Here is a 19,492-nt window from a genome sequence, read left to right on the forward strand (position 1 = left end):
ACAAAAAAGGTGAGCTGAAAGCCTGAGGAAAATATAGAAAAAAAAGATTAAAATCGGTTCGTTTGAAGCAAGCAATTCTTTGCATAATTTACTTGTTTACTTTAGGAACAAATTACTGTAGATGCTGGAATCTGTACTGAAAACAAATGCTGGAGATCACAGCAGGTCAGACAGCATCCATGGAGTCAGAGCAGGCTAACAATGAGTCTAGATGACTCCTCTTTAGCTCTAATGAAGAGTCATCTAGACTCAAAGTTAGCTTACTTGTTTGCTGTTCTAGTTTACACAAGACTAATGGGGTTAAAAACCTGAAATCCTAAAATACTTGACCGTTTCAATTAGATGTCACAATCAAACGTTACACAAGTATGAATTACAGTTGCACACGAGTTTTAACATATCACACATTAAAGAAAGTGTGACAGGAGCACTGCGAATAATATAGTACAATAAATTACTTCAAGATTAGATTAGATTCCCTATAGTGTGGAAACAGGCCCTTTGGTCCAACAAGTCCATACCGACCCTCCGAAGAAAAACCCACCCAGACCCATCCCCCTTCATTTACCCCTGACTAATGGACCTAACATCAGACACAAATTCTATGTTATGCCTCTGTGAGACATTTGATGACTATAACTGTAACGGAGATGTGGGGATTCAAGAAAAAGTATACCAAGAATTGACAAAAATTGCAAACAGACTAGAGTCCCTGTGCTTTCACTGTAAACATAGCATATACATACCTATAAATTTTCCACTGATGTAAAACATTGTCATAAAGAACAACAGAATATGTAATGGATATTATTTCTCAGTAAGACTTGTTGAAAATAAACTTTATTCACTGTGGCGTGAATCATTTAGTGCAAAAAGCACTCCAGAATGAATCAAGTAGATTTGTGCGTAATAACATTGCAGCATGACCAAACTACTATAGGATAAATATTTATACCCTACTTGAATTGGAAACTTTAACCTGAACTTCACCACTGATGATTAACAAATATCATTGTAAAATGACTAAAAACAGATTTCAAGCAACCTCACTCTCGATACTTAAATCCAATTCCCTGTTAGAAATAACATTTATCCAATTGTAGAACAATGAGGCACAATTTTTTGAAGTGTGTCTAGCATTTGGGTCAAATTATGCTGTCAATGTGCTTAGGTTTTGTAACATACTAATTTCTACATATTTATCCTCTACAGTATTTGATAAACCAAATTACATCTTATTTCCTTCCTGAGAAGCAATACAATAAGTCCCTTCTGTTAAACAATGTACAATTACAGGACAAGCTCATTTAAAGTTTGTGCTATTCCTGAAATGAGAGTTTAACAGAAAGGAGTTTATATGAAGCATCAGTTCTTAAAGAAATTTGAGATAAAACTGGCATTGGGTTCCATAGAGTCACTGTTTAAAAATAAGAGCCCCCCCCCCCAATTAAACGAGAGATTAGGTGAAAAAAAATTCTCACAGAGGGTTGAGAAACTTTGAAACTCATCCAGAAAATATTGTGAAATTCGAATTATTGAAAGTGTTAAGGCGTGGCAGGATGGATTTTTAGTAAATAAGCAGGTAACAGGTTATTGAGGTACACAGGAATCTGGACTTACGGTTACAATCAGAAAAGCTGTTGTCTTACAAAGTAGCAGAGCAGGGTCAAAGAGCTCATTGGTCTAGTCCTGTTACTTGGTTGCCTGTTCAGCCTTTGTTATGAAGGAACAATGTAATATTTTATAGTATGATTAATTTTTATCATGCTCCATCTAGTGACAGGTGTTATTGGTGCAGCTGTACTCCTACAACTGTCTGTGCTGAAAGATATGGGCCACCAGATGGAGCAAGGGACCTCAGTTTGATTTCAGGAGGGAAGCCAACAGCAAAAGGAAGATTATAGACACTGGTCAGGGGAGGGGGAAAGAGACTGCAAGCTATGAAGGTGACAGTGGGAGAGATGAGGCATGGGGACCGATGAGGCATGGGGAACATACTTGCGAGAAGCAAGGTTGGGCGGAGAGAAAAGTGCCCAGGCAGCAATAAGCCAGGAGGCTCATTCCTGATGAAGGGCTTTTGCCCAAAATGTTGATTTTCCTGCTCCTCAGATGCTGCCTGACCTGCTGTACTTTTCTAGCACCAGTCTAATCTTGACTCTGATCTCCAGGATCTGCAGTACCCACTTTCGCCCAGATGAGGGTGACAATGCAGGGTGGAGAAAACCAGATGGGGAGGTTGGGAAGCAAGGTCAAGGAGGAAGCAAAGGAGGGAGAACATTTCTGTGATGCAGACAGTGCAATTTTGGATGCTGATTTCAATGGTAGCAAGTGCTGACAAAAAAATTTTAAAATACTAGCATGTAACAAACTAAAAGCCCCTGAAAGGAAGGAACATTAAGCAGAGCAAATTTAAATGGAGACTTTTCTGAGGAAAGCAAACATGAAGAATTATCTGCAAGACCATAAGATGTAGGAGTAGGCCATTCAGCCCATCATGTCTGCTCCTCCATGCAATGAGATCATGACCAGTCCAATAATCTTCAATTCCACGTTGTTGCCTTTTCCCCCATAACCCTGGATTCCCTTACTGATTAAAAAAAATTGTCCATCTCAGCCTTGAATATACTTAATGACACAACCTCAACACCTCTCTGCGGTCAGATATTACAGAGGAACATCCATTATCAGAAGGGCACAGGCGGGGAGTATTTCAGTCGGTTAATCGAATTCGAGATAACCGAATGCTGGCTAACATAGTTTAGCCAATCATCAGGACCTTGCCATCTTGCCGGATAATCTGATATTTGGATAACCAAATGCTGGATAATCCAGGTTCCTCTATACCAAAATTCATGGAGAGAATAAATTCCTCCATATCTCTGTCGTAAATGGGCAGCCTCTTATTCTGAGATTGTGCCCTCTGGTCTAACAGTCTCCCACAAGTGGAAGTAATATTTCCACATCAACCTGGTCAAGCTCCCTAAGAATCTTGTACATTTCAATAAGTCCATCTGTCATTCCTCTAAATTCTAATGGGTACAGGCCCACTCTATTCAATCTCTCCTCATAAGACAGTCGCTCCATATATGGTATCAGCCTAGTGAACTTTCTCTGGACTGTTTCAAATCCTTGTATATCAGGTTGTCATCCCGAAAATGCCCCCGATCCCAACACTGTTAGTTAGCCAAGATTTTATTCATGTTAACATTTTTGTAGATTCACTTGCGAGTGTTGCAGACTGGCCAGCAATAAACAGTACCAGATAAAGGGATACAAGAGGATGGCAAAATATTAGTCATCTTCAAATCCATGTTAATGACCTGTGCCAGGTGTGGAAGGGGTTAGCATTCAAACAAGTCAATTCATACAGCCGCAACATTAGATTTTCAATAAGAACATAATCTCCTGAATTTGACGGAGGCTTACTACTTTAAGTAGTAAGTAATGAATTTTAAACTTTGGAAAACAAAGAAAATCGAGATTTATTAATAGGTGTAATGTACCAGCTGGTAATATCTTACAGGTTGAACTCCAGAGTTCAAGAATAAAACAGCTTACAGTTTTGTTTAGTTGTCCTTTACTAATAGCTAGTTAATGCTGCAATTATTGCATGATTTGGAGGTGTCTGCATTGGACTGGGGTGTACGAGGTTAAAAATCACACACACCAGGTTATAGTCCTACAGGTTTATTTGGAAGCACTAGCTTTCAGAGTGCTGGTCCTTCATCAGGTGGTTGTGGAGTATAAGATTGTAGGATGCAGAATTTGCAGCAAAAGTTTACAGTGTAATGTCACTGAAATGCTCAAAAACTGCATGAATCTATGTAAGATTCCGCAAACCCCTTTTTTATATTAGAATCGGTCTGAACAATGGGGCACAGACAGCCTCACACAGGGCACCTTACACCTCCAATGCGTTATCTGGGCAAACATGGCACCTATTGTTAAAGTTCATTTGAGAATGTAACTTTAAGAAAGTTCTGGAATTTACATATGAAAGAACTGAAACCAACATGCCCATTCCAAAAGATGAGAGACTTAATAAACAATCCAAGTCTTTTTCAATATAGTATATAATTTCAGTTACATCACATTGTGAACTTTTGCTATAAATTCTGTGTCCTATGATCTTATACTCCACAACTCACCTGATGAAGGAGCAGTGCTCTGAAAATTAGTGCTTCCAAATAAACCTGTAAGCCTATAACCTGGTGTTGTGTGATTTTTAACGTCATTATGACAAACAGTTTGGCAATTTAATGTATTTTTAAAATCAACCATGGTCACCTGGCTACATACTAAAAAACAGAATTAAGATAAATCATCAATGTCAACTTTTGTTGCTTTACTATTCTTGTTTCAATTATTCTTTTAGTATAAGCTCATTCACCAAATCTAAAATTGTTACTTTCTAAAGAAGAATCTGTTTTAGCCAATGAACAGCCTTTGCATTTCTATTTAACATTTTACTTCAAGCAATCGCTCAAAAAACTAATAATGAAGAAAAAGAAAATCTAAAAAGCACTTTTTTTGCATACAGTTTAAATAGTTTTACAACATTTTAAATGCACAGCAAATATTGTAGATAATATTTTGATAAAGTACTTCACAGAACGGCACCAATTAATCAAATTAAGCCAGTATGTGTATGACAAGTGCAATAATGACTTCAATACCACTTCTATGGATTTATGGTAGAATCATAATTAAGATATAAAATCACATCTAATGTACACAGATTTGTAAATTTAAACAGCAAGAGTGAAAGGGACTACACTGTGTTGTAAGTGCTTCTTCATATGTATGCAAGCTGATCCTTCATTATCAACTCTGGGAAACTAGTGTACTGACAAAAAAAAAAGTTTCTTCAGATTACATGGTTCTGGATTTGCTTCTACTTGAGCCAACAATGTTCCCCAAGTAGAAACAAATGCAGCAATTTAGGGAAAAAGGTAGGTTTCGTATAAAAGCTAGGCCCATAGAAATAGGATCAGGAGTAGGCTGTGTGGCCCATTGATCCTGCTATGCCATTCAGTAAGATCATAGCAGCTCTGACGTTCCTCAGTTCAGTGTCCTAATTCCCCTACTGATTAAAGCTCCATGTATCTTAGACTTATTACACTAGGACTCTGCCCCAACCACTCTCTCTGACAAGGAGCTCAAAGATTCTCAACACTCAGAAGAAATTCTTCCTCATCTCAGTCTTAAGTTGGTGCCCCTTTATCCTGAGACTGTGCCCTCTGGCCCTAGAATCACCCATCAGGGGAAACTTCCTCTCAGCATTTACCCTGTCAAGTGCTTCAAGAATTTTATGTTTCAATGACATGACCTCTCAATTCTTCTAAACTGCAGTGAGTAAAGACCCAACCTGTTTAATCTTTGCTCATAGGACAATCTCTCCACACCAGGCAACATCGTATCGAACCTTCTTTGAACTGCCTGCAATGAAATGATATGTTTCCTTAAATAGCATTCCCGATTACCAGCTGCACCTGTGTGCTAGCCTTTTAGCTTTTGTGTTATATACAAGTATCCCCTAAGATCCCTGATATTGCAGCTTTCTCCAGATTTTAAAATCATATTATGTTCTTTGTTCTTCCTTCCAAAATAAACAACTTCCCATTTTCCCACATTAAACTATTTGCCAACATTCTGTCTGCTTACTTAAGCTATTACTACCTCTCTGTAAATGGTTTGTATCCCTCTTGCAACCTGCCTTTCCACCTACCTAGTGTCATCTGTAAATTTAGCTACAGTACATTTGCTTCCTTCCTCCAAGTCGTAACTATATATTGGAAACAGTTGCAGTCACAGCACTGATTCCTGAGGGGCCCCACTGGTCACGGGTCACCAACCCTCATTCTCACTCACTGTTTCTTGCCCATGAACCAATTCTCAGTCCATGCAAAATATCGTGGATGCTAGAAACATAAAATAAAGTTCTGATGAAATTTAGCAAGTCTGGCAGTCTCTGCAGAGAGAGAGACACACAGTTAACATTTCACGTCCGAGTTGACTCCAGAAGTCTTCAGTACCTCTTCAGTTCTGAACTCGTGCAAGGGTTCCATAGATGACGCTAAGCTGAATGAAAACATCAACTGACCTTAGAAGGAACTGGACAGTAAGGGACTAAACAAATCTTGGAAGGAAATTATGAAAAAAAAGTGGAATTGAAGTCTCCACTTATCAAGTGTCAGTGTTAAGAAAATGAATTAGTGCAGAAGGCTACAACATATTGTTCAGATAAAAGAGAAAATGGCTTGAGCTGGAAAGAGCAAAACTCCCCCAGTGCAGATTTATTCATCTCGTATGAATCAAAATGAAATGACAAAATCTGTTATGTACAAAGTGATTAAGGAAGATGATTTTGAAGCTGGTTGTCAATCATACTTCTGTCACAAGCTCAAAGGACCCATTGGAAATGTTTTTCAATCAAAACAGAGGAATAATGAAAAATCCCTGTGGGAATGGAATGATGTGGTTCATGAACTGTGAGGAAAACTACAAGTCCAGGGTGAGGTGGTCATGTGACCACTTCACATGTATTCCGTTTATTTTAGAATTTTTGTCCATTTTTACTGACTGGTGTCTAGACTGTTTCTGGTTGTTCATCAGCTCCTCTCTTTAAAATTTAAATTTAAGATATCCCATATCAGTTTTTAAAGTCTGGACCTGCTGCTTCATGCAGCACACCTCATCTTTTTGTTCTTCAGATTGCAGTGGGGTTCAAACTTGCAATGTTCTTTTCAAGATGAAATTCCAATAATTCATCAGCTTGAGCTTTTGAATCCACATTCAACCAACTGTATGGATTCACCAGTAATTCTGTTTTGTGTTCAAGTCATTTTTCCTGATACTTCATGGAGATTTCAAATACTTGAAGTGCATAAGGTGCTAATTGAAGATATACCCTGATTGAATTTACTTCTACAACTTTATCATTTAGATGTTTCAAGTGGTTTATTTCCTGTGACCAATGCTCAGGTTTTTGGACATCAATGTGTACCACAGTGTCTCTCAATCTCCTACCCCTTAATCATTAGTCTCTTAAGTTTTGCCAGTTTTTACCAACTGATATCAATGACCTGAGGGCACAGCTTTAGAGTCAAGGGAAGATCTTTTAGAACTAAGATAAGGAGAAAATTATTCAGCCAGAGAGTGGTAAATCTGGAATGCATTGTCACAGAAGGCTGTGGAAGCCAGATCATTGAATATATTTAAAACAAAGATAGATAAGTTCTTGATTGCCAAAAGGATCAACATTTAGGGGGACAAAGTGGGAAAATAGAATTGAAACACCTTACAGCCATGATTGAATAGCAGAGCAGACTTAATGGGCCGAGCGGCCTAATTTCTACTCCTATGTCTTATGGTCTTAAATTCCTCACTCTTTTTAGCCATCTGGTTACACTGGATTTCTGGTAATAAGTTTTATTTTCTTCTGTAAAGGCAGACAAAAAGTAATTGCTCAATATCTGCCATTTCTACACACCTCCTTAATAATGACCCCAGTTTCTGTCATACTCACTGAAAATGCCACAGTTGTCGGCCTGTTACCATTAAATTAATAACTACCAAAAAGAATAAGGTTGAATTGTTTACTTAGATTTTACTCCTTATAGAAATATCTCTTAATCTCTATCGTGGACTTCTCTTTGACACAAGAAACAAGATGGGAACTTGCAACATCGAGCATCACTTTGTACTACATTATGTTTCATCATCATTTTTGATGACTTGAAGAAAATCCTTTGCCAGTAACATTTGAATAAGGAAAGTGAGCAGTATAGTTCATGTCTTAGGACATACAAAAGTGTTTTACAATCAATTAATCATGCCATAATGAAATACAATCACTATTACAACATTGCTAATTAGTAACAGGAATAGCAATACGCCATTGAATACATAACCTGTTGAGTTTGTTGGTTTACCAGAAGTTACTCTGCTTTGCTCCAATATTGCCACAATATTACTTCATAAGATGTGAAAAGGGAAATAGGACCTAGGCTTAATTTCTGACAATGCAGTTCATTACTACACTGAAATGGCATATAATTAAGCGCTTTAAAGTACACGATTTTCTGAGTAACAGGCAACATTACTACCGCTGAGCCAAGATTGGCAACTCACTGTCACAAAAATGCCAAACAAATGAGGGCCACAAAAAGTACATGAACAATTATGGGTATTTCCTAAAAGGTAATTATTTGCATTTACTTATGGTCTCACTCTTATTTTTTAGTAAAACTACATTAGTTAGCTTATGTATTTATTAGCATTTTGCTCTGCAATATATGATTTGCTAAAAAAAATACACAATCTAAAATGTCTTAACTCCTGGCAAATAACTGATGGCAGTAGGTAATAATCTTCGGTGAACAGACCACAAAGCACAGGCTATTAACCATTCAAAATGGGTGAAAACATTTCCCATTTGAAAAATAAATTTAGCTCATGGGTATAATAAAACAAATATTGACTGCAGTTCAGAGGCTATAATTGATGAATTATTACCCCTCTGGTTACAGATGTGCCCTCAAATGTATAATAATTCAGAACATTTTCTATCATTTATAGAGGTAGCAAATGACCATGGTTGAACCAAATCATACAGCAGAAAAGACAACAGTTTCTGTTTTTCCATTAATTGATCCATCTTCATAGAATGTACTACAGATACAGTTACATATATTCCAATATAGATATTTCTTTGTTTAGGGTTCTTTAAATGCTGAATCTTAACACTAATTTCCTTATTACTTTGAAGTATGTAAGTTTATAATTCTACAATCTGTTGCATTGTACCAAAATGTTCAATCCTAAAAATAGTTGCAACTCTTATGTCTGAAACTTGGAATTATTTCATGAGTAATAGACATTTTAATGTTACATAATTTATCATTTAAAATGAGTGCCTGAAACATCAGAATTTCAGAGAGTATCAATGAGCAGTGTAATTATAAACATTTCTTTTCAATATAAGAACACACCTCAAAGAATAGTGTATTACCTTTGGATCCCGTAAGAAGAGTGCTTTCTGAATTAAGGAGTGTACATCATCTACAGATGGATAATGGAGAAGCAATCGAAGGCAGGTTTGATAGTTACTCGCAATTACTAAGGAAGGTTAAAAAAAAACAGTATGACAGTTTTATTTAAATAAATATGTATACACACACAAACAGATCTTAAATAACTACAGCTGATGGGAAAATTTACGAATCAAGAAGAATATTACTCTACAAAGGCATTTGTCCATCAATTATGTTTGGCCAGAGAATCAGCGAGACATTCTGCATAATTTCATCACACAAACGTCACTTCAATGACAGAATGTGTTCACCAAGAAATGTTTGAAAAACTAAAATACTTAAAAATAATGCAACTTTTAACAGAAATCAATGTAATACGGAACCAAATATTAACCCCATGGATCATATACCTTTTTGCAATAATCTCAGGATTATTCAACCCATTTATTATAGACATTCGGTAAAGTGTCTGACAATGTTTCAGTAATGGAATATGTGCTATATTAAATCTATTTAAAAAGAGAAATAAATAATATGTATTCTAATTTTATGTATCCTAACCTCTTAACTAACAGTAGTAGTATGCTAGTAGTCAAGGAAAGTCTGGACATTTAATGATTATGAGCAAAAATCTTGAATGTGATTGAAACAAACAATTATATTTTATAGTGAGAACTACTTCATCATCTTCATTTCCTTTTTGATCCGACAGCTTGTAATTTCATACATCTGGTTTCATTTGTGAAGCACTCGCTTATCATGCTCACTCTTCCATAATACTTTTGTTCTCTTGTGACCATTTACTGTACTTTTTGTGAAAGTCATTAAAGCCAAAAACACATGGTACATTAATAATGCAAGTTAGTGTTATCTGAACAGCAAACTACATAACACTGCATCTTTACTAAACTTAAATGATTATAGTTTACTTACAATCTTGACATTTTAAAGCAACATTAATAAAACAGCAATTGAATTGGTCAGGAAAATGGTTTGATACTTAATCTACTAAACATCTGGACTCTTTGTAAATAGAAAAAAAAAGCCTTAAGTAATATAATTAAATCAGTAAGATATCAGTCTTTAAGGTCTGTTTTCCAGCTCATCCTCCAAGAATGTGTACAAAGCAGTCAAAAGCTATGCTACATTTTTAATGGCTATGATATGGGGCAAAATTATTTGAATTTAGTTGGAATTATGTTTCAGTCACAAGGTGGCAGGCTTCCACATACCAAAGTGTGTGTTTTACTATACCCAATATTCTTACTGTTTCAAATTTGAGTATACAGTATCAACCTTTTGGATCCAGTGGCATGACATTGACTGCTGTCTTATACAGTTGAAAGTTCTTACTTTTAAATATGTTTTAACTTTAGCATAATAATATTCAATAATAATATTCCGTGTGGCCTGACCTAGATATTCATGCCTTTTGCTTGTGCCACTCAAACTTTTCCAAAGATGAACCAGTAAGACAATGATTAAGATCAGACATCATATGAATCAGTAAGATGCTTTGTTCGAAAGTGATGTGAACATTTAGAATATCTGCTGGGTATGGACTCTTAATTCAATCAGCCCAACTTATCTTTGCATTATAATATATAGTAAAGCACCTTTCTCAACATTAGTGGGCCAAATAACTTGAACAAAACAGTCTTCCGGTATTTCTAACCATTCTGTCTCATTGAAAGGCCTTAAAGATTTCCATTTGAAGCACCTTGCCTTATATGCAGCCTCAAAGGTACCTGATATTTTAAAAATTCTGTCAATTCATAGCCAAAAAGGAAGCTGTTCTAGATATTTGCTGTCTAATCCCAGAAGTACAGACTTCTAAATAAAATGAGAGATCTTCATTGACTACAAGGCAAACTGTTAATGTTCACACCTTTGGGAAACAAGACTGTTAGTATATTATTAATCATCTCAGTCTTCACTTGTAAATTCTAAAAGTACACACTGGTGTGGAAAACCTGACTTAAAGAGTAAGTAATGACCCCCAATTTTTTTTCTGTAGTGGTCAAAAACTCAAAACTAGACAAATTATGTTTCAACATAATGCAATATCAATTCAAATTAATTACATAGTACTTTTTTAAAAAAAAGGACCTTTTTTTTTTAAATCACAACATAAAGTGAGATCTTTTAAAGAAAATCTTTGAAACTAAGCTATAAGAATGTAAATTATGTATGCATATACTTACAAATATCTCTTATGTATAGCAGCATTGCAACAAAAATATAGTCAACTAAATCCAGAGTAACACTGTCAGCAAACAAAGTATCCCAGATCACCAAGAGATCCTGAAGAGGAAATTCTCGTCCAAACAAAAGTCTGACCCAACGACTGCAAGAATGAAATAGACATAATGTGTTATTACAAATACATGATTTAACAATCTTACAAACAATTTTGTAATTATATCAGTTCAGACTTTGTTGCAATATTCATGGAATTGAACTGCATAAAAGAAAGGAGCTTCAACAATTACCCTCCGTAAAATCCATTGAATTCTTGAATATTCACTGCATAACTCATTTGCTATTTCTGGTGCTGGGAAGCATAGGTATGAATTGGATAGTGAAATTTTGGATTTAACTGTCCAGTTTTCAGGCCTATTTTTACAGAAAATAACACCATCCTCCCTTGTACTAATTCAGGTGGCTGAAGCTTTTAGCTGACAGATGATGATGATGATTATAAACAAAAATCTTTCCAGCTAAACAGGTGAGAGATACTTATGCAAATGAATATAAATATATATCATGTAAGCAAAGTTCAATAATTAATCGTTTGCGTTATTTTCAAGTTGATAATTCTTAGATGACTTAAGCTTACCAATGAACATACCATTTACCTTCTTTTCTTCCTCTCAAAAACTCTTAAGTGTTCAATTTAAGAGAGGCATACTCCTTTAATACATGCAGACCAAACCCTAACCATTGATATAAATGATGCAAATGTGGCACAGAATTATAAAATCAGAGGGAAGTATGGTAAAACAGAGCTTCCTTCTTTAACATAGTTTTGATCAGAATCTTTGAACACTCTCCAATTACTTTGGGCTGGAAATTTTAGGAATGGAAGGATTTAATACTTGTAAAAATATCAATGACCAAGTTTCCCTTCTTCCTGGCAGTTGTAAAATTCAGTTCTATTACTGTTATTTTATTGTAATAACACTGTTATGACAATGAACTCTATCATGTGGTCTCTAGCTCATCCATAAGGACATGAAGAAAATCCCCTTGAAGAGCCACTAGGTCCAAAGTCACCTTCCTCCTCTCCAGCATGTTACATTTACCACATGCCATGTCTTAAAACTACACACATTCTCTATTACAATGTTAATTTCTGAAATAAATTACTAAATTGGGATTGAGTGAACTGTTCTGCTTCTCAGAGGTGCCCTAGCAAGTCTGCCCCATAGCAAAAGCAATTTACTGTAGATACTGGAAATCTGAAGCAAACACTTGCTGAAGAAACTCTGCAGGTCTGGCAGCATCTGTGGAGACGGAATTAGAGTGAATGTTTCAAGTCAAACATGATTCTTTTCCACAGAATGGTAACTCTGTTTCTCTTTCCATAGGTAATGCCTGGCCTGAGTTTCTCCAGCACTTTGTTTTTATTTTAGTCTCTCCCATAGAATGACCATTGAAATGTTTCTACAGTTTAGTTTAGAACTTATCCCACTCTGAGTGCTGGCTGTGTTCTCTCCTACTGTTCTCATACAAGGTGAAACAGTATTAAGTATGACTTCATGAAGCCTGCATAATATGCAACTAAATTGGCATTAATACAGCTGATAATCTATTATTCCTGAGTAGTTAACATCAATAGAAATAACTGCAATAATGCAACATAAACTCTGAAGACTGCTCAAAGTATTCTGAGCACTGTATCATTGAAATATATGCAATATGAGTTTTCAGATAACTGTAAGATGCACTTCAAGGATTGGTCTAATGTGTTTAAAAATGGGCATTTAAGTCAAAATTCGGGAATTCTTAAGAATGTGCGTTAAAAATGATAATGTATTGAACATTCCGAGCATTTTTCCTTAAGCCTGCCAGAAAGCCCTTCAATGGACACTTTGCTCACTTGCTGCTTGGGGCTGCAGAAAATATCTGTGTTTGGTAAGCATTGTATTAGTCCATTAAAATAGCATTGGAACTACACCTGTATCCTGGAATCCCATTTTACAAGAATGAGAGACTACCACCTGTTTCTAGCAAGAATGTATACTTACATCAAGCCTCAAAATTGGCAGCGATACAGTACAAGTAAGGAGGCAGTAAGAAGCTTTCTTTTATGATTTTGACTCAGTTTGTCCCATTTATGTTAGAAGATGGGATGGCAAAAATAAAACTGGTCAACCTTCTTGAACTTTGAAAGCTAAGCTGCTAAGATTATCCAAAGTCAAAGGCCTCATGACTTAACTCTGTGAGGTATAATACAAAAATAGATTCTGCCTTGACCTGCCATTAGGCCTTTTGTTACCAACAAAATTACAAATGCTTCAAGTTGTGAATGAATTCATCCCATCAAACCTCAGATGAAACAGGATCTTGACCAGATGGGCCAATGGGCTGAGAAGTGGCAGATGGAGTTTAATTCAAATAAATGCGAGGTGCTGCATTTTGGGAAAGCAAATCTTAGCAGGATTTATACACTTAATGGTAAGGTCCTAGGGAGTGTTGCTGAACAAAGAGTGTAGGTTCATAGCTCCTTGAAAGTGGAGTCGCAGATAGATAGGATAGTGAAGAAGGCGTTTGGTATGCTTTCTTTTATTGGTCAGAGTATTGAGTACAGGAGTTGGGAGATCATGTTGCGGCTGTACAGGACATTGATTCGGCCACTGTTGGAATATTGCATGCAATTTTGGTGTCCTTCCTATCAGAAAGATGTTGTGAAACTTGAAAGGGTTCAGAAAAGATTTACAAGGATGTTGCCTGGGTTGGAGGATTTGAGCAATAGGGAGAGGCTGTTTTCCCTGGAGCGTTGGAGGGGTGACCTTATAGAGGTTTACAAAATTATGAGGGGCATTGGTAAGATAAATAGGCAAAGTCTTTTCCCTGGGGTCAGGGAGTCCAGAACTAGAGGGCATAGGTTTAGGGTGAGAGGGGGAAGATATAAAAGAGATCTAAGGGGCAACTTTTTCCACACAGAGAGTGGTACAGGCATGGAATGAAATGCCAGAGGAAGTGGTGGAGGCTGGTACAACTGCAACATTTAAGAGACATTTGGATGGGTATATGAATAGGAAGGTTTTGGAGGGATATGGGCCGGGTGCTGGCAGGTGGTACTAGATTGGATTGGGATATCTGATCAGCATGGACGAGTTGGACCGAAGGGTCTGTTTCCATGCTGTACATCTCAATGACTCTATGACTAAATGCTCCCTTTCAATCAGTGACTGACTTGCAACCATGAACATTTAGAGTTCAAATCTTTTTCTCCAAACAACTGACAATTGAAAGGATAGAATGCATAACATTATTGTAGTCAGTTCTCTCAGTCAAACACTTTGCCAAACAATATTAAGTTTTCAGAAATCCAAGTGAAATTACTTCAGATATAGAATCCACATTGTGTCCTCGATTCCAACAGACGTGCGGACTATAATCTGTGCGCATTACGACATCAACTTTGTGCAATGTAAAAGTGAGATACCTTTCAAAATAAACTGAATCTGTGTTGAATGGAAAAATATTCAACAACAACTAATGCTTAAGACCCCATTCTCAGTAAAGTGATATTATTGTTGAAGTTATTGATTGATATATTTCAAAGTATTGCCTTTCTTTTGGTTTCTTTTTATAAAGGAAAAGATTTGCATCTGTGTGACAACTGGCAATTTCACATGGGAAACTCAGCATCTGGTGTCCAAGTGAATGAAATAAGAAGTACGTAATTCTAAAACCAATAAAATTGAAGTATTGTGAAATTAACATAAAAGGACTGAGAAAGAAGTGTAAATTAGAACAAATAAACTTAACATCAGAATGGGCACAGAAAGAGAAATAAAGGGAGTAAAAAAGACTGAATTCAGAGCGATTGAAAAGAAAAACATGCCTCATTTTTAAAATACCTAATGTCGTTTGAGTATGAAAAAATGTGATTCTACATTCATAATACTTGAAAGGTTAATTAGCAACAATGAACTGTTAGTAGGATCATTACTAACAATGAACAGCATTTTCCATTCCAATTTTTGCTCTTGTCCACTGATATTAATTTCATTGTCACTTTTGGTGTTTGACCAGGCATTTGCTAAAGCTCATTCACACAGTCATATCACATTCCTCAGTCACTGCCTCCGACAGACTCACCTGACGTTGATTCCAACTGAAGTTTCATCCCTCCTGCTTTGAATCCACCCAGGATCACAGGTATCTCTGTAATGTTCAATGTTCCTGCTCTCACTCATCCAGAGATCCACACTCAGTGCTATGCGAATCTCTCTCCAACAGCATCATTACATGCTGGCTCAGGGCTGCACCACTATTCCATTTCATCCTCCGGCTCATTCGCCGTGCTAACCAGAAACCTTTTCTTTTCCTTTCCTTTAAGGCATCAAGGTCCACAAGCCACAACAGCTTTGAGATACCGATGGTCCTCTGGAACCTCCCTCCCCTCCTGTTCCCTCTCCCAAACCATCTCGTCAGGTATTCACCATCCCTCCTAATCTTTCGCTCTCCGATGCTGAAGATTCTGTACTCAACAAAGATTTGTGTTGAATGGAAAAACATTCAACAACAACTAATGCTTAAGACTAAAGACCCCATTCTCAGTAAAGTGATTCTATTGTTGAAGTTATTGATTTATATATTTAAAAGTATTGCCTTTCTTTTGGTTTCTTTTTATAAAGGAAAAGATTTGCATCTGTGTGACAGCTGGCAATTTCCTTGCCACCTTCGACAAAAAAGCTTTATCCCTCTGTGTCCCCGCCTTAAAGATTTCGGGCATAACATGATGTCGAGCTCTTATTCCGCCATCTTCGCCTTCCTGCCTATTTCTTTGGACAAGAATTCTCTCCTTGTCCCACAGATCCCTTCACTCAGCTCCAATACTCTCCATCCACCGGGACCCCTTCCTGTGACCAGCTCTCAGATGCCTCCTCCTATCTCCCCTTCGGGCCAGACCCCCATCATGGCACATCAGGCAATTGTATCAACTACAGTCACTGACCTCATTTCATCTGGTGATCTTGCCCCACTGCCTCCAAGCTGATAGCTCCCAGCCCCGCTCAGTTCGCTTCTACTTCCTTCCGAAAATCCACAAACAGGATTGTCCGGGCAGAACCATTGATTTTGGCTGCTCATGCCCCACAGAACTCATCTCTTCCTACCTTGACTCAGTCGTTTCTCCCCTGGTCCAGTCCCTGCACACATACATCTGTGATTCCTCTGATGCTTTACGCCAGTTTTGGAATTTCTCGTTTACGGGGTCCAGATGCCTCTTCTTTACCATGGACATGCAATCCCTTTACACGTCCATCCCCCACCAGGATGGTCTTAGGGCTCTCCGCTTCTTCAAGGAGCAGAAATGCGAACCGTACCCACCCATCACCCTCCTCCATTTGGCTGAGCTCGTCCTCACCTTCAACAACTTCGCTTTTAACTCCCCTAATTTTTTTCAGGTCAGAGGGATGGCCATTGTACCCACATGGGCCCCGGTTATGCCTGTCTCTTCGTGGGATATGTGGAACATTCCTTGTTCCAGTCTATTCAGCCCCCACCTACAACTCCTCTGCTATATAGATGATATCATCGGTGCTGCTTCCCTCTCTCATCCGGAATTGGAAAGGTTAATTGATTTCACTTTCAACTTCCACCCCGCCGTCACTTTCATCTCGTCTATCTCTGAATCCTCCCTTCTTTGACATTTCTGGGGATACACTGGCCACTAATATCCATTATAAACCCACCGACTCCCACAGCTACCTGGATTATATATCCTCGCATCCTGCTTCTTGTAAAGACCCCATTCCATTCTCTCAGTTCCGCCATCTCCACAGTTTTTGTTCTGATGAGGCAAACTTTGACATTTCAGAGGCTTCCTTGTCGATCTTCTTCCCTAGCACTGTTGTCAACAGGGCCCTCAACCAGGTCTGACCCATCTCCCACACTTCTGCCTCACCACTTTTCTTTCTTGCCTCAACAGCAAAAGGATTTCTCTTATACTTACCTACCATCTCACCAGCATCCACATCAACCACCATTTCTGCCACCTCCAGCTAAATGCCACCATCAGACACCTAAACCTCTCCTCCATTTCCTTGCCACCTTCGGCAGGACATCCTGGTCCTTTCTTCCTTCACTCCCAATACCCCTATGGCACCTTCCCCTGCAACTGCATAAGTTGTAACACCTGCCCATTTACCTCCTTCCCCTCAGTATCCAAGGGCCCAAATATACCTTCCACGTGAAGCAGCACTTTACCCGCACTTCCCACAATCTAGTTGACTGCATTTGCTGCTCACAATATGGTTTCCTCTACATTGGAGAAATGAAGTGTACACTGGATAACCATTTCACAGAACATCTACATTCTGCCTGCAAAAAAGACTCCGAGCTTCCAGTTGCCTGCCATTTTAACACACCACCCTGTTCCCTGGTCAACATCTTTATCTCAGACTTGCTGCAGTGTTCCAGTAAAGCTCAGCTCAAGCTGGAAGAACAACACCTCACTTTCTGCTTGGGGACCCTGCAGCCCTCTGGACTCAATATCAAATTAAATAACTTTAGGGCCTGAACCACACCGCCCCCCCTTCCATGTCCTAGCCCCCATCCCACACACCAGGCCTTGTTATCACATAGTCTGCCATTACACATCACCTAATGTTAACCACTAATAGCCTCCGTCAATAGCTATTCACCCTCCTACCCAGATCATTATCAACTCCCTTTGTTTCTCCAACTGTTCTACTCTCTCTTTGGGCACTATCCCCATCTATCGTTTACTCCTAACACCCTTTCCCCAGCTTATGTTCTGAATATAAACCAACATTTTCCTAACTACCATCAGCTCTGAGGAAGCATTACCAGACTTAAAATGTTAACTCTGATCTTTCTTCACAGATGTTGCCAGATTTGCTGAGCTTTTCCATCAACTTCCGATTTTGTTTCTGATTTACAGCATCTGTAGTTCCTTTGGTTTTTATGAACTACTGGCGCATGGCTAAAATCACAGTTAATACAAGTTTAATTGAATAGTGCAGAAAACTTGAATAGCTCTAAAATAGGATTCTGGTATACTTTTGACTAGATCCAATTTTCTTTAGCAAATTTAGGAGAATGGTGCACCTGGACATCAACTTTGGAATTCCTATGTTTAACAGCATGCCTGTCCCCAGAGGATTTGGGGATCAATAATAGTGTGTGCTATTAGTTTCACTTCTATTTTTGACAGCAAATTATCATTCACTAATATATAAACCTCCTTCTAAACAAACAGGAGGTTTGGTCCTCAGTGGAGGCAGCATTCGAGAGGGTATTCAATGATTATTTAAGTAGAAATGGTTTGCTGAGATGTGGGGAAATGGCAGAAGACTGGCACTAGCTACCAGAACCAGTACAGGCATGAGGGCCATAATATTTGTTTTTGTTTGGTGAGAATTGCAGGTCTGAAGAGGTAAGAATTGCAGGTCTGAAGAGCTCAGTATTTTAAGATTATTTCTCATCTTTAATAAATTGCAATGTCATCCTCCCTGAGGTCTTTCTTTCCCCCGAACACTCAAATTGCTTGACCAACTTGATGAATCATTTGACTCTTCTGTCCACATATCTCCTTATGTGTGTATTCAGTGTCAAATATTGTTCAACAATCCTCCAGTGAAGCACTTTTGGGGGTGTTTGCTACATAAAGGTTCTATGTAAATTCAAGCTGTTGATGAAAACAGTTTTCATTTTCAATTACAACACATTTTATTATTTTGTCCTCAAAAGTACTTTAAAGCTTTACAAAAAGTCTTTGGCAAAAAGATTTGAGATCCACATGACACTTAGTGTGAAGGACAAGAAGTGCAGGCTAGACGTACTGTGTTTATACGCTACTAACAAATCTCCCTTGTTACTGCTCATCATAAAAGTCAGAGGATACGACTGGCAATATATCATCAGGGCCAATGATGTATAGTGATTGAATATCAATCAGACCATCATCTGATTGCTGGTGTGAAAAATAATAAAAATACAACTGTGCACACTTTTGGTCTATCTATCATGCTCGCTGTTTTGCATATGGTCAAATTTTGTAGTCAAAAACAGCTACAAATTACACAGAGCATGAAGGGATAGCATGCAAGAATGAAAACAGACACCAAAAAAAAATCAATCACAAATAAACTTGATATTTTTAAAGAAAAACCTTTTAGCCCTCTATTAACTCTTCCTAGCTAGAAAATACAACATTAATTAAATAATATAGTACGTACAAAAAAAAATTCCTTATT

At 37.7% G+C, this 19,492-nt stretch overlaps 1 protein-coding gene across 25 annotated transcripts in view; it reads right to left on the reverse strand.

The window, feature by feature from the left end:
- Positions 1–19,492, reverse strand: part of tbc1d5 (TBC1 domain family, member 5) — a 524,363-nt gene that overhangs the window by 134,526 nt on the left and 370,345 nt on the right. For all 25 annotated transcript variants that reach the window (XM_087987287.1, XM_087987275.1, XM_087987279.1 and 22 more), the window contains 2 exons: positions 11,240–11,382; positions 9,014–9,120 (listed from right to left, as the gene is read on the reverse strand). In XM_087987287.1, the coding sequence (XP_087843413.1) occupies positions 9,014–9,120; positions 11,240–11,382 (250 nt within the window). The remainder of the gene's footprint in view (positions 1–9,013; positions 9,121–11,239; positions 11,383–19,492) is intronic.

Source organism: Chiloscyllium plagiosum, unplaced genomic scaffold, assembly GCF_037043375.1.
Source record: "Chiloscyllium plagiosum isolate Xiang-an unplaced genomic scaffold, Cpla_swu_hap1 HiC_scaffold_5, whole genome shotgun sequence".
NCBI lineage: Eukaryota > Metazoa > Chordata > Chondrichthyes > Orectolobiformes > Hemiscylliidae > Chiloscyllium > Chiloscyllium plagiosum.